At 34.2% G+C, this 15,027-nt stretch overlaps 2 protein-coding genes across 2 annotated transcripts in view; both read left to right on the top strand.

Annotated features, from left to right (window-relative positions):
- The window catches only part of LOC123871935 (trissin receptor-like), a 65,794-nt gene that overhangs the window by 19,863 nt on the left and 30,904 nt on the right, over positions 1 to 15,027 (top strand). The gene's annotated exons all lie outside the window — the stretch shown is intronic.
- Positions 10,925 to 13,029, top strand: LOC123873173. The gene is made up of 2 exons (XM_045917925.1): positions 10,925 to 11,414; positions 11,594 to 13,029. Exons 1-2 carry the CDS (start codon positions 11,356 to 11,358, stop codon positions 12,000 to 12,002), a joined length of 468 nt encoding a protein of 155 aa, XP_045773881.1. The 5' UTR covers positions 10,925 to 11,355; the 3' UTR covers positions 12,003 to 13,029.

Here is a 15,027-nt window from a genome sequence, read left to right as displayed (position 1 = left end):
ACCTATTATCCCCAGATAACTCAGGAATTTAAAAACAACCATATACCATGCGGACGAAATCCCTAAATATAAAAGGCTAGGTATAATTAAATGAGGCAAACATCCGCTGTTGCTTATTTTGTTGAAAATTGCCAGAACAAAATAATTATACAGTTCATAAAATATGCAGGCTTGATAAAGCTTTCCGTTTTGGCTAATATTTCAGTAATTGAATACACAAAAAATGCCCAATCTGGGTTAGTTCATTTTATGAAACTTTGCTTTAGTTTGGGATTTAGTAAGAAATAAAAATCTATTAACAAATTTAGTAATAAAAGCTTTTAATGTAGGTAATGCAGATATGTTTGCTAAAGGTTAAACTTATTTGTGTATGTATCCCTACTAATACATACCTACCCCTTTCACGTAGGCCCGCTTCCATCTTAGAGTGATCACTTACCATCAGGTGAGATTGCGGTCAAGGGCTAACTTGTATCGAAATAAAAAAAGGTAAACTTTGTAAGTGGTTTGTAGAAAGTAGTAGGTAATCTTTGAAACTACTGAACCGATTTTGAAAATTCTTTCACCAGTAGAAAGCTACATTATTCCTGAGTACAGAGTAACATAGGCTATATTTTATATTCAAAAAAAATTACAGATCCCTACGAAAATTTTAATCAGCTACCTGTGCATAGCCGGGGCAGGTCGCTAGTACCACATAAAATCAAAAAGTTCCTATTGTATTTAAAAAATGTCCATACATGGGTGCGGACTGCTGACTTTAAAATATCATGATTCATTATACTCTACCTATCTACTTGATTTTGGTATTGCACAAAATTACAGACCAGCAGCATCCAGGCACACTGGGAGGTTACCTGGCTGGCGCCCCGACGATTGTTTCCCATGGCCTACCTACATCATAATATTTATCTAAGATAATGTTTTGTAATAAAAAATATTTCAGAGATATCTTGAAACAAATTAAATTGGCAAGCGTCAAGTGTATATTAACAAAAAAAAATATTTTGAATATGATATTACAAAGAACAATAAACAATCCGAGCACGCCAAAATTTTACTGCCGAGTTGTGAAAATGTGTTGACGAAATCACTCAAGTAGTAAAACAAACAGAACTGAAAAAACTCAACGCTTACAGTCTACCTACAAGCTATTAATTCTCGTTTACGTTGAAGATTTTTCAAGGCTAATCAGAATACAGTACATATATTTTTATTATAGGTAATGTCAAAGAAATATTTTAAGAATGCAAGAATTTACTTCAATTTATTTAAATCAATTATTGTGCCCGCGATTTCATCCGCATCGATTTAGGTTTTCAATATTCTCGTGGGAAGTCTTTGATTTACCGAGATAAAATGCAGCCTTTGTGTTAATTCAACAGAGTATTTAAGCTACACACTTAATATGTCCACAATTGCTGTTTTACAAATATTTAATGTACTTAAACCATACTGCTAAAACAAATGTCCCATCTCTTAGGCCATATGTGTCTTACTTATAATATACTATTAATGTAAATATACTAACTCTAGGGTTCGTACCCGAAGGGTGCCTCCCAACTCTAAGCCTTCGTTATCCGTCCGTCAATCTGTCAGCGGGCTGTATCTCATGAACCTTAATAGGTAGAGTTGAAATTTTCACAGAGTTTATTTCTATTAACGCAATAACAACAAAATATTATAGTAAAAGTTTCAAATGGGCGCCATGCAAATGAAAAAATATTAAAAAGTGTTATATATCTTGTACCATCGAACGACTCACACTTTTGACCGGTTGTTATGTAGTGTATGACGCATCTATCAGTAAGACAACAGAATTTCTTTGATCTGAGAAAAAACAATTTGCCTTGAGGCACGAAATAAAACTAACGCTTCTGGTATTATACACAAGCCATTTAACACTTCAAGTGTCTCGGAGCGATATGAATTTTTAGCGACTGGGGCCCAAACTCAATTTAGATGCTAATACAAAATTATTTCGTCATATTGTGACGTCAACCAGCCAAAATATTATATTACGTTGAACCAAATTTCATCCTACCTACTCTTGAACTATGAAAATTAATGTTATTTTTAGGATATTGAAACTGGAGACAAAAAGATTCATTTAAGGTATTTTATGATTATGTAAATTGGTATCAATTTCTAATTTTCAGTCGAGATTAATATTTTTTTATCATAGATCTGGTCTAAAAGATAATAATATTATAGACTTACTACTTACTTAAGAATATTAGTAAGTAGGTAATGGTAGGACAAGAAGAAATCTGATGACTTTTTGTCGTTCACTCGAATTCTAGTTTCATTGGCAAAGCGATATGTGCATCGTGGATGTATTTTAATCAAAAGTCTTGTAAGTAATCTTTTACTAAAAATAAATTCTAGATTACTAAGTATAAATTAGTATGATAAGTTCATCATCATAAGTTAACAAGGTATTTGGATAGATATTTAAGAGGGCTCTCTCCGTCACTCGCTTCACATTAACGTATTTCCAATTTCATTTGAATATTAAGCAACCAAAGTCTATGAAATTTTGCAGACATATTCTAGAAACTAATATATATGTTTTTCCAGGTCTATGGTTTTCCAGATTTCTGTTAAAATATTCGGTTTCAAAGTTACGCGGTCTTAAAAATTTACATACAAATCTTTGAGCCCCTGTAATTTTAAAACTACATATTTTTAGAAAAATCTAAAACACCACAGACACAGATATTAGTTTCTAGAATATTATGTCTGCAAAATTTCATGGACTTTGGTTGCTTAATATTCAAATGAAATTGGAACAACGATTTTATGAAGCGAGTGACGGAGAGAGCCCTGTTAAATGGTATTAAAAATTAGAAGTAGGTACGAATAGTGGGAAATATGTTGCTTCGCATAGAAAACCTACAAAATGTTAAAAATGTAGGCATGTTCATTCTAACGTGCTGAGTTATTCCTGTTGGCGTAATAAAACCCGTTTATTTTCCACCGAGGTGTTTTCTTCAAAAGATTTTACGTGCGTAGCTTTCAACGTATTTTACATCGCTTCTAACTAAATGCTTCTCTGCAATAATACGATAGTTATTAGTTACAATTTCAAGAAACTATGTACCTAATGTTGAGATTCATTCAACTTTCTCTCAAGATATCAGGCCTAATTAATAATGCCGCACAACCATTTGATTTCTCTCCACGTTTTATTCCATTTTATTGAGAGTCCTAAGTCCTTCTCTTTTTGGCAACCATGTAATTACATACCTAAATGTGATGTTGGTTTTGTTGGCATAAAAATGCGATGAGCCGTGGGCTCAAGATCTATCAGAATACAACTAGACTATGAGTACGATTTTGACTCTTTAGCCGGACGCATGATCTAAATTCTGATTCCTATAGTCGCCGATGCATCTAGCTACAGAGCTACCTACAGTTACTGACTTGAGTCAGTATATTTAACTGATAAGTATGCACTGTCGCACCTAGGGCAAAAGTATCTACTATTAGGTAAGTATTCTGTCTAGGCCACACTCGCCCAGGTGCCCAAGGCCTTGGGGAACCTACATCAAATATTGTGTGCAATACAGGTTTCGTGTCTAGAGGCCTGGAGTTCCAACATAAGCTAAGTGGCCTACCTACTTTGAGGCTTTGCACTGCTGTACAAGACGATATTTTTGTAGGTATGCTAAGTTTGTGCAAAAGTTACCTCGAATAAAGATCTTTTTTTTTTCTTTCTTTCTATTAGCCTGCTATTAAATAAAAATTATGTTGGGGTTATTACGTTTGTAATATGTCTGAATTGATATTGATACGTATCGTTCAATGCGTAGAGTAATTATATCGATTCGACAGTTAAAAGCAATTCTTTTTTAACCCCCGACCCAAAAAGAGGGGTGTTATAAGCTTGACGTGTGTATCTGTGTGTCTGTGTATCTGTGTATCTGTGTATCTGTCTGTGGCATTGTAGCGCCTAAACGAATGAACCTATTTTAATTTACTTTTTTTTGTTTGAAAGGTGGCTTGATCGAGAGTGTTCTTAGCTATAATCCAAAAAAAATTGGTTCAGCCGTTTAAAAGTTATCAGCTCTTTTCTAGTTTTCTTGTAGAAAAGAAGGTTAGATAACCCTTAGGTTCATAATATTCAAGTGTCAATTGACAAATGTCAAGCTGTCAAGATGGACGTTGCCTAGATATACATAATTATTTATTTGAAAATGATATTTTGGAAAACTCAGATACTTTGGATCGTAGGCGCGGAATAGTCCAAGAAAATCGGTTCAGCCGTTTAAAGTTATCAGCTCTTTTCTAGTTACTGTAACCTTCACTTGTCGGGGGTGTTGAAAATTTTTAATTTACACTTGTTATACTTATACTAGCTTCGTACGGGCAGCTTATTGAAATTTTCGTAGGGATTTCTAATTTTTGAAAATATATTATGCGTATGTCACTCAGGGATAATGTAACTTTCTACTCGTGGAAGAATTTTCAAAATCGGTGCAGTAGTTCTAGAGATTACTTCTTACAAACAAACTTACAAACTTTACCTCTTTATAATATATATACACATAAACAATGGGCTCTAGTATGCCGATTATTTTTATTTACTAGGCCCGTGTCTGCGTTGTGTTTACTTTGTTTACGTTGATTTAGGTCTCTACAAATCCCGTCGGAAGTCGGAACTCTGCTTTCCTAGGATAAAAACTAGAAAGTCTATGCCCGTCTACGAGATAGGTTGTGAAACCTTCCTCGTGAAATGTTCTAAATGATAATGAAACCCGTACATACATACATACACGCCAAATAAATGAGGGTATCGACCGCTAGTCATTAACCACATAATGGTAGAGGTTATCTTGCAATAATTATGTGGTGGGTTCCCGTTCCCGCATCCTTCCACGTACCTAATATCTACTAGGTACTCAAATAATGTATGTACGATTTCGATTCTTAGGTATAACGATTACTATGAGGTAATTATGATATGTAGTTACCTACCTATTGCTACTTTGGAGTTTGGACTAAGAGCCGGTGAGGGCCAAGACTTTTGTTATTTTATAAAAGCTGAAACTTTCTCTGCGCATTTTCCCCAACACAGGCAGGACCGGTCAGCGACTATGAAGTTTGTATCGTCGTGGCTCACAGGCCCTTTCTCTATTGTTAGTGATACCTAGTGAGTTGCAGGGAGCCGCTGGAATCAGGCGGCGCAACACCGTGACACCTATGTCAAGCAGTGGACTATCGATTGATGATGATGACTGATGAGTAACTAGAACGGACGGAAGCTAAATTCTCCTTTGATCCACCGACTTGGGTCAATTGCTTGCTATAACGACATCCACTAAGATACTTTGACTTTGTTCAGACTTAAGACAGTTAAAACGTAACACTAAGTAAAGCCTATGCAATGTCAAAGTACGCTCTATTAGTAGATTTCAGCCTAATAGCTCGTTCACACAAGCCACGTAAGCGTAGACGTAGCGCTTACTTTTGCGTTGTAATGTATGGAGCTGTATGAAACATCGCACACCGCTTGCGTAAAGCGTGGATGTATGCGTAACCCGATGTGTTAGGGGTTTACGCGCATCACTACGCACGTGTCACGTGTACGCAATTGACGTGAATCGGCCTTTTGAAACGATTTTCAAAAATTCCATGCGAACGAAACCGGAGCTGGTCTAGCAAATATTACTAGGTAAGTACTTATTGTATAAAAATTATTGTTTTATTCCACACTTTAATCTAAATGTTAATAGAACATTTTATACTAGGTAGGTCTCATGTCTGAGGAATTTTCGATTACGTTCGGTCTACGCACGTTGTTTTATAAATCGCTCTCATTAGTCAGAAGAGTAATAACAAGCTTGCATATTTCATGACCCAATTTTCATTATTTTAGATTATCTTTGTCTGATTGCGACTTAACAAGCAACGCTGAACTGGTACTTTATGAAAATATTTAAATACAGGATTCATACCATATGGTTCTTGTTGATTATTCTTCGTTAAGTTAGGTAAAGTTACGCGCTTACCTGGCTGAGGACTAATGATAGCACGCGAGATGACTACTATCATAACACTGGAATGGACATAATATTAAACAAGAACGCTGGAAGAGATGTGCTTATACGAAAGACAGTTATTTTATGAGCTGATTTGAAGCGCCTCACCGAGCGTACCTTGGAATTTGTGTCAAATAGTCTGCATAAATCTGATAAATGTTCTTATTATTATTCGTGTTTGGTTTTTTCTTAAATCAAGTAGGTACCTAGGTATGTGCGGATGTTTACTTCATAATGTCAGCAATCCTCTAACAAGAGTTGTTCATGCGTGAGCTTGCCAGTTGTTCTATAAAATCCGATGGTAATTAATTGTTTCCGGTTATCTTTGCCAAAAAGCTCTTGATGTAGGTAGGTTACTACTATTTTTGTTGGCATATCCGCTGTATTAGATTTGTGATAACTTGCGATTTTGCACTCAAAGTTTTTGTTGGAATTACATAATATGAGTTTGAACGACACACGGCCAAACGCTATCGCATACCTTGCTCTCACTAGTACCGACCTACTCCTTATACGTCTCAAACTGAATAAATAATAATAAGCTACGAGATAAAAGTTAAATGAACCAGCTAAGTGCGAGTCAGACTCGAGTATTTTTTTCCGAGATTTTGCACGATAAATCAAAAACTATTATGCATAGAAATAAATGAAAATCAGAATGGACAGACAGACTGACGGACGGACGGACAGACAGGCAGACAACAAAGTTTTCCCTTAAGGGTTCCCTTTTTGATTTTGAGGCACGGAATCCTAAAAATCAGGAGTTTTATGTAGAATTCGACCGCAAATGCTAATCCATACCATATAGTAGGTAGGTATTTGTGAATTTTAAGCCGTAATGAGAATCCGTATTATTCAAAATATCAAACTAGTTCTAGCGAAATAGTATTCAAACTAGCATACTGACTAAGCTGCTATAGGTACCTAATTGTGACTATGACGAATATATAGTAGACAGTACTTTAATTAAAAGTGAATAATATAACCTAAGGTAAATATTAAATAGATATTAGCTGCTACGAGAGCTGATGATATTCGTTTTATCGATTCTAATCTAAATTCCTCATACCTAATACTGACAACATCGGCATTCAAGCGCTTAGTACATGTACCTACCTGTGGTAGTACGCAAACAGCCCAAATTCTAATGCGTGCTACGGGTTGCATTGCAATGTTCGCATTTATCCTAGATCGTGCACAAGGGCCACCAAACATTTGGATATAGGTACTGTCGCACTGTTATCGTGTGGAATTTCTTTAAAAAAAAATTAGTGGTATTTTACTTACGTTATAAAGAAAAGCTACGAGCACATGCAAAATCCCAAGTTCATTAAGCAAGCAGTTGATATTATATCAGTCAGGTTAGCTTTTTCTCTTAAGCGGGCTAACTTGGAAGAGGCATGCCAGTTTTATTATGAGGGCTCTCTCCGTCACTCGTTTCATACAATCGTAGTTCCAATTTCATTTGAATATTAAGCAACCAAAGTCCATGAAATTTTGCAGACATATTCTAGAAACTAATATCTCTTTAGTTTCTAGAATATGTCTACAAAATTTCATGGACTTTAGTTGTACTACAACTAGTATAGTAGTGTAGTTTATAACTACGATTGTATGAAACGAGTGACGGAGAGAGCCCTGTTAAACCCATACTCCTTACACGGTATCGTGCTGGAATGCCAAATAGCTAGACGGTAGGTACTTAAAAAACTTAAAAAACTCTCCTACATTATATATATCATTGACATTCTATACGCCATGTAAGAAGCTGAAAATTGCGTGATTTGTTCATTTATACCTTCAAAAGACACCTTTAAATGAAAGCAAAAATACGATATTGCCAATTCTCCTTCAATATGTAGGTAATAATATTTTTTACGTATATACCTAATACATAAACCTATCTTTTTCGCTTCTCCGTCAAATTTTACGGTATACCTACGTGGAATTCAGTTTATTGGAATTCTCAAATTAGGGTAACGTATCTACTTAAGAGGAGTCTCTCCGTCACTCGCTCCATACAAACGTAGTTCCAATTTCATTTGAATATTAAGCAACCAAAGTCCATGAAATTTTGCAGACATATTCTAGAAACTAATATCTATGCCTGCGGTTTTCCAGATTTCTGTTAAAATATTCGGTTTCAAACAGGCACAGATATTATTTTCTAGAATATGTCTGCAAAATTTCATGGACTTCGTTTGCTTAATATTCAAATGAAATTGGAACTACGATTGTATGGAGTAAGTGACGGAGAGATCAGAGAGCCCTGTTAAGGTACGGATAACAGCGTTCGATAAGATGGTATAAAGTTATAACGAAGTGATTATTCCCTTTGATGACATGGTAGGTAAGGTGCCTGCTTATTTTTATTATAGCTCTAAATTAGTTGTTTGAGCAAGACAATCTGTCACGAATTTAAATCTTTGTATAGTTGTTGTTGACACTTTCCATCAATACTTATTTCCATCAATACTGAACTGCTAGCGTGCGAGTCGCATTGCAATGCAAGGTTTGCCAAGCATCAGATTAGAATAAACTAAATTTTCTATAAAAACAGCTAAAATCTTATTGCATTTTGATTAACTGTAGGCAGAGACCTACTATGTAGGTAGATCCCTAATTTCTCTGTTTATTTTAAGTGTATATGGATTTATAAATGGTTCAATTCAGTAGAGTAGAGTACTTATTATATTCTCTGCTTCTTACCTAATAAATCATTACTGTACCATACCTAGTTAATTATTATTGCTCTTGGTTTCAACCGTGTAGACTCGCGCCATTTTTTCCAAATATTAGTGGATTAATTTTGATTTAAAAAGTATTGTAGAAGAAGATATTGTAGATGATAGTATTGAAGAACTGATGATAATATGCTATCTTTTTTCGTGCCATAGTTGCAAATGATGTGCGCATAAACAAATAAATCGACAACACCAATTTTACTTATAAAAGTAGAGTTAAAGGAACATGTATATGAAGAGCAAGTAAAATATAGACAAATGGCCCATAAGTTTCATGGATCCAGAAGCCGAAATAATGTTCGCACTGTATCAAATTGATTGCAGTGGTTTCCTAAATCCAGCTTTACTTATACTATGTATAGTATAATTAAACGCCAGCCCATTCTGTAATCCTGAAAACACTTAAGGCTCCATATTGCAAATGTTGCGACTGCTAATTTGAAAACTATAAATATAAGAATAAGAATAACTTTACTATTTGCCAGATTTTTGTTAGTAGGTACAAGTAAATGCTTTTATTTAACTTGTAGTAATAAGTGGTATTAACTAGGCAAGCACTATCCAGCCCAGGCAAATCTGATTGCAGCCCAGCGCTAGTCTGTAAATTAAAAAAAAAAAGTATTAAATATATTTCATTATAAAATCGTTACTTCTTTTAAATGCATATTTAACAACATAGTACCTATCACGAAACAATAGTCGCGAATAGGCAAATATTTTCATCCACCCACAAAATAATATACCGAAAATAGTACCCATTTTGGATACACGATTTCAGAAACTAGGTGTGAAAGCAGAAACTAGGTGTAAAGATAGCAGCAATAAATGCCCTGGAAAATTGTTGTTACCTAATAGATCTTAACCTTATAACCAATTGCGAAAAAAAACCGAGACCTGAAAGTACTTAAAACGTAATGTTTAGGTACAAAGTAGATTTTTCGTTCAAGAACACTACTTTGAAGTGACAAGGCTACATATTAAAACAGAAAGCTGGTTTGTTCCTGCAAAATAAAAATAATACATAATTTCATCGAGTCAAGGTCGATAAATAATAAATTAAACGAGAACGCACAAAACTGCTAATTACTAGAATTTATAGATGACGGGGAAAGAAAACCAAACGTTTTCAGATCTTTCAAAGTGTTTATATTTACAGTAACTTTATAGGTATAATCAAATGTTTTATGTTCAGTCATAAAATTACAATTTATAACTATGAAACGAAAAATTGTACAAGTTATTTGTCAGTACATAGAGATCATTGGTTACCACACCGAATTTCGCAAACAATTAAAAAGGGTTAATTAGTTCTTGTCTCCAAATGAAACCTATTGTTTAGTTATTAGTAGGTAAACCGTAAACATAGGTTTAAATATTAAAGTTTCACGTGAAACTAATCAATGACTTGGTAATTCACTAACATCTAAAGTCTATAAAGTTTAACTCATAAGAACTTAGAAGTTTTTAAAAAGAAAGAAGTGAATTAGTAAAAGTAATAAAGAATGTTGTAGGTAGATATGTCGTCGAGTTCTCAATTTAACCGAGAACAAAAGACAAGAGTGTAATAATTGAATTTCTGAAAGTTAAGTCACAAATTCCTAAAGCGTCTAAAATTGTTCCATCGCAAGCGCGTATCAAAGTCTACACGCCGTAGAAATGCCTACGCGGTATTATCTAAACGATATGTTTGTAGGCTTAGGCTCATGTAGCTACATGACACAAAATCCTCAAATAACGTGGATGTTTATGTACGGGGACAGACTTTATATCTTTATGTAGACATCTTCAGAGGACAAAATAATCACAAAGCGAGCCGATCGAATCGTTTTATTCTCTTCTACGAATTAATAGACAGTTAGGTATTCCAAAAACACCATTTAGCTATGAAATAATGAGCACTTAAGTGGCATTCACTTGTTGAACGCCCCTGCCTCTAAGTTCATTTTTTTTATTAGCATAAACTATTAGCATAAGTAGCATGAAGTTGAAAACAAAAGTGTTACGATTATTGTGATTCCAATAGCTATTTTAGTTATAATTGAGCAAGTCAATGCGGTTGCATAATACACTAACTGCCAATTATTTTTATAAGCAATGAACACAAAGAAACTTAGAGAAAGAACACGTAAGCTGAGATTAACTCTGTGGCCTGGTACTAAAAGGGCCAAAGTACGTTTTTGTATGAAACGAGATTGTAATGCCAGTTTATTGTAAAAGTATGATATTTTTTTGTGCTAAAAGGACGTTAGTGTATTAACAATCTTTCAAAAGTTACTATGTAAAAAAGGCCAATGTAGTGTGCGCTTTCATACTGTTAAGTAAAAAAATAAAAATGATAAAAGGGCTGAAGTATACTTAAGCCGATAAGAAATTATTATTTTTCACTTTCCTAGTAATAGGGTAAGAACTAAAACGATCAAAGTTAACATTAGCCCTTTTTTGTGATATAATTTTAGTTTGCTGCTTTATATATATCAAAGCAAAATGGACCAATGTATACATTGGTCCATTTTGCACTAAGCCAGTAATATTTTTACTAATATCCAAATGTTAAAAAGACCAAAGTAATGGTTGAAGAATTTCCAAAAGAGTCAACTAAGGTTGTCAATGGGTTGAGTAGACGCCAATGAGAGCCTCAATAGCTCAACGGTTGAGGAGCGGACTGAATTCCGAAAGGTTGGCGGTTCACACCCCACCCGTTGCACTATTGTCGTACCTACTCCTAACACAGCTTTGCGCTTAGTTGGAGGGGAAAGGGGAATATTAGTCATGATTAGCATGGCTAATAATAATCTTTAAAAAAAAATGGACCCGAAAATACTTCTTCACTAATCAAAGTGAAACTAGAACTGAACTATGTCAAACTATGTTCCTTAGTACATTATCATTATCATTGAAAAAAGTAAGAGTAATTGTTGAGAAAAAAAGGAACTCAGAGGTAGGAATACTTTCTGAAGATCAGCGAAGAAGGCACCAAAAGCAGAAAAGAATTAGCGAGGCCACTAAGATGGAAGTAGACAAATTTAAGTTGCAGTTGGAAGTGGAGCCTAACTTAGAAAAGAAACAAGAAATTAAGGCAGAAAGATATGAAAATGAAAAGCTGTATGAGTCTTCATATGCTGAGAAAAAAAGAGACACTGAAAAAGCTAAAGTAAATGACAAAGTTATAACACTGTCTTTTGACTTACAGAAGTGTCTTTCAACACCTTATTGAACAGCAGGGTTCAGTTTTTATAAGCGACAATTATGGACCCTGAACTTAACAATTTATAGAGTATCACAATCATCAGCTGATGCATATTGTTTATTATGGGATGAAACAATTGCTGGTAGAGGAGGACAAGAAATAGCTTTTTGTTTATATCACAATCTGAACACCCTGCCTAATAACATAGGCGAAATTAACATGTATAGTGACAGCTGCCCAGGACAGAATCGAAATATTTATGTTGCTATTTTGATCATGTATTTTATAGAAAACTCTATCAACTCACCAAGCAAAACCTTAAGTTTTTAGAAACAGGCCACACACATATGGAAGCAGACACTATACATGCTTCTATAGAAAAAGCTAAAAAAAACTGCAATGAAAATAGAATTACCAAAAGACTGGGCAAACCTAATCAGAACTCCATAGTAACCCAAAAATAAATGTTGTAGAAATGCAACAGTCACAGTTCTACAACTTCCAAAAACTGCTCACTACACAATACGTACACCGAAAGATAAATTCAGTGAAATAAAAGGTCAATTTGAATAAAATAAAATGGATACATTGTAGAAAAGTAGATCCAGGGGTATTATACTTCAAATACTCATTTGATGATAGTAAAGAATTATTCAAAGTGCCAAGTTTAAAAAGAAACCGAAATATGACACATTCACAATCAGAAGATACTGCACCAGTTATAGCACCTCTCATGCCCCTAAATCAGAGACCTATTAAACTCCCTGCACCAAAAGTCAGAGACCTGCAATCATTTCTGGAGTACCTCTAACCATCCAGCCGTCCATTTTATGAGTCTTTGGAAACTGGCCCCGAAATGGAGGATATTGTGTCATGTTCTGATGAAGAAAATTAAAAATATTGTAATCTCTCCTTAATAAAATTTCTTAGAAAAACAACATTGGCCTTTTTAATTTTATACATAATTGGGAACTAACATAATAATTGTCATCAGTGCTAAAGGGGTTTAAGTTGTTAATATTTTCCAAAATATAATTTTTTTCTTAAATTAGAATTTAATTCATAAATGTACTTAAAAACATAAATCAAATAAAAGTGAAATATCTTTGCCATACTACATATAACACCTAAAATAATAACTATGTATGCTGATTCATTTTTATAACGCTCATTACTGAAAATAATGATTATTGATATTGGCCCTATTAGCACCAGGCCACAGAACTTATAGAGCGCACTTCAGGGTTAAAACAAAACAGATTCATGTACAGGCAAAAGTATATCGTGTCGTTTTATGTCTTAACTCAGAGTAGGTAGGTAAATATTCAAAGTACGCTCTATATCTCAGCCTATATCTAAACAAAGATTTTGTATTTATTGATGTTAATAATATAAAATCCTTGAAGAATAAGCAGTCTTATTAAATTCACACTCCAAATGGTTCGCACTTCAACAATACCTTTTGTATTTGACATAATCAGTTATCACCTACAAGCAAAGTAAAATCAGTGCGACAATTTTTTCTCGCAGCATGTCTGTTACATAATAATATTATAAAGAGGTACCTACTACCTACTTAAAGTTTGTAAGTTTGAACTCACTATAGTTATAGCTACATTATCCCCGAATGTTATCCATACTAATATGTTACATATAAATGCGAAAGTGTGTCTGTATGTCTGCTATGCTGTCCGATTTTGATGAAATTTGGTACAGAGTTAGCTTACATACCGGGGACAGACATAATATTAAATCTTCTATATCGGTAAATCCAAGAGGTTCTACGAGATAAAGGTTCATCCGTGCATCCAATTTACTCGTACTTATATGGGTACAGAGTGCAGAGATAGCTTGCGTCTCGGAAATTGAAATAGGCAGCTTATTATCCTGTAAAATCAAAGAGTTCGCACGGAATCTTTAAAAACCTTAATCCTTATTCCTTCCTATCCTTAACCTTAGTCATGGATAAAAGCGTTACAAAACCCGCGCGATACATGTGTCACACTGGTTGTGCTAATGCTGCTGAGGTACCATCTATTCTACAGTCGAAATTAACGTCATTAGTAGAATAATTTTGGGAAATTCTAACTAACGCAATTATCCTAATGTTATGTCAATCATAGTTGGCGTGATATTGTATTACGCTAATACATTCCCTTGACGTTAACAACATGTTATTTTCCTTATCACAAACTTACAAATAAATAACTGCGATTTCGACGGTGAAGCGAAATTACTAGATATCATTTGATATTTAACCACTATTATAAAAAAGTATGTTTATTTGAAAATTCTGTAAATTCTGTAAAAGTAGCTTACGTAATTAATTGACAACAAATTTAATAAGGTAATTGATACTTGTAAGAGTGTTTACATTAGTAAATTTGTCGTAAGTTAATCATGTAAGTATTACTTACAGATATAATTGCGGCCTTTGGATGGCACAATCTGATGATAGTTTCTAAAATCAATTGACATCAAAATAGGATATTATGTTCTGTTTAATATGTACATAGTTAATTATCTTTGGTTCTAGTAGAAACGGAGAAAGATTTTCCAAATGATTTCGTTATAAAGGATTTGGTTATGCCTAATATAGGTATATTAGGCATAACCAACAGATAATGGCGTCACAAACAGACGGAACAGCCGGAAGCGTAATTATTCATGTCATAAAAGTTTATAGGTACTTCTACTTACGTATGTTTTCAAGAGTTTAATGTATGCATACTTTTATTGATTGGCCCATTTATTTTAAGCTTATAAAGTTATAACATATTAGCGGGAAATAAAGAAGGTAGATGAAAAGTTAAAACGTGGGTAGGTACCTACTACTTGCCTAATCAACATTTAAAATTGTGGAATTGTATAACTCTTACCTTGGTGGACAGACGACGTCCAACGAGCCGCAGCGAGCCGCTGGATTCAGGTGACGCAAGACCATAAATGTGGAAGTACCTACAAGAGATCCTATGTCCAGCAGTTGATGATGATGATACCTAAAAATATTAAATTGTAGAATTTATATAAGAATTTGTAGAAGATAGGTAGG

This window comes from Maniola jurtina, chromosome 1 (genome assembly GCF_905333055.1).
Source record: "Maniola jurtina chromosome 1, ilManJurt1.1, whole genome shotgun sequence".
In the NCBI taxonomy this organism is placed as follows: Eukaryota; Metazoa; Arthropoda; class Insecta; order Lepidoptera; family Nymphalidae; genus Maniola; species Maniola jurtina.
The sequence above is the reverse complement of the archived record's forward strand: the minus strand, read 5'-3'. Positions and strand labels throughout refer to the sequence as shown.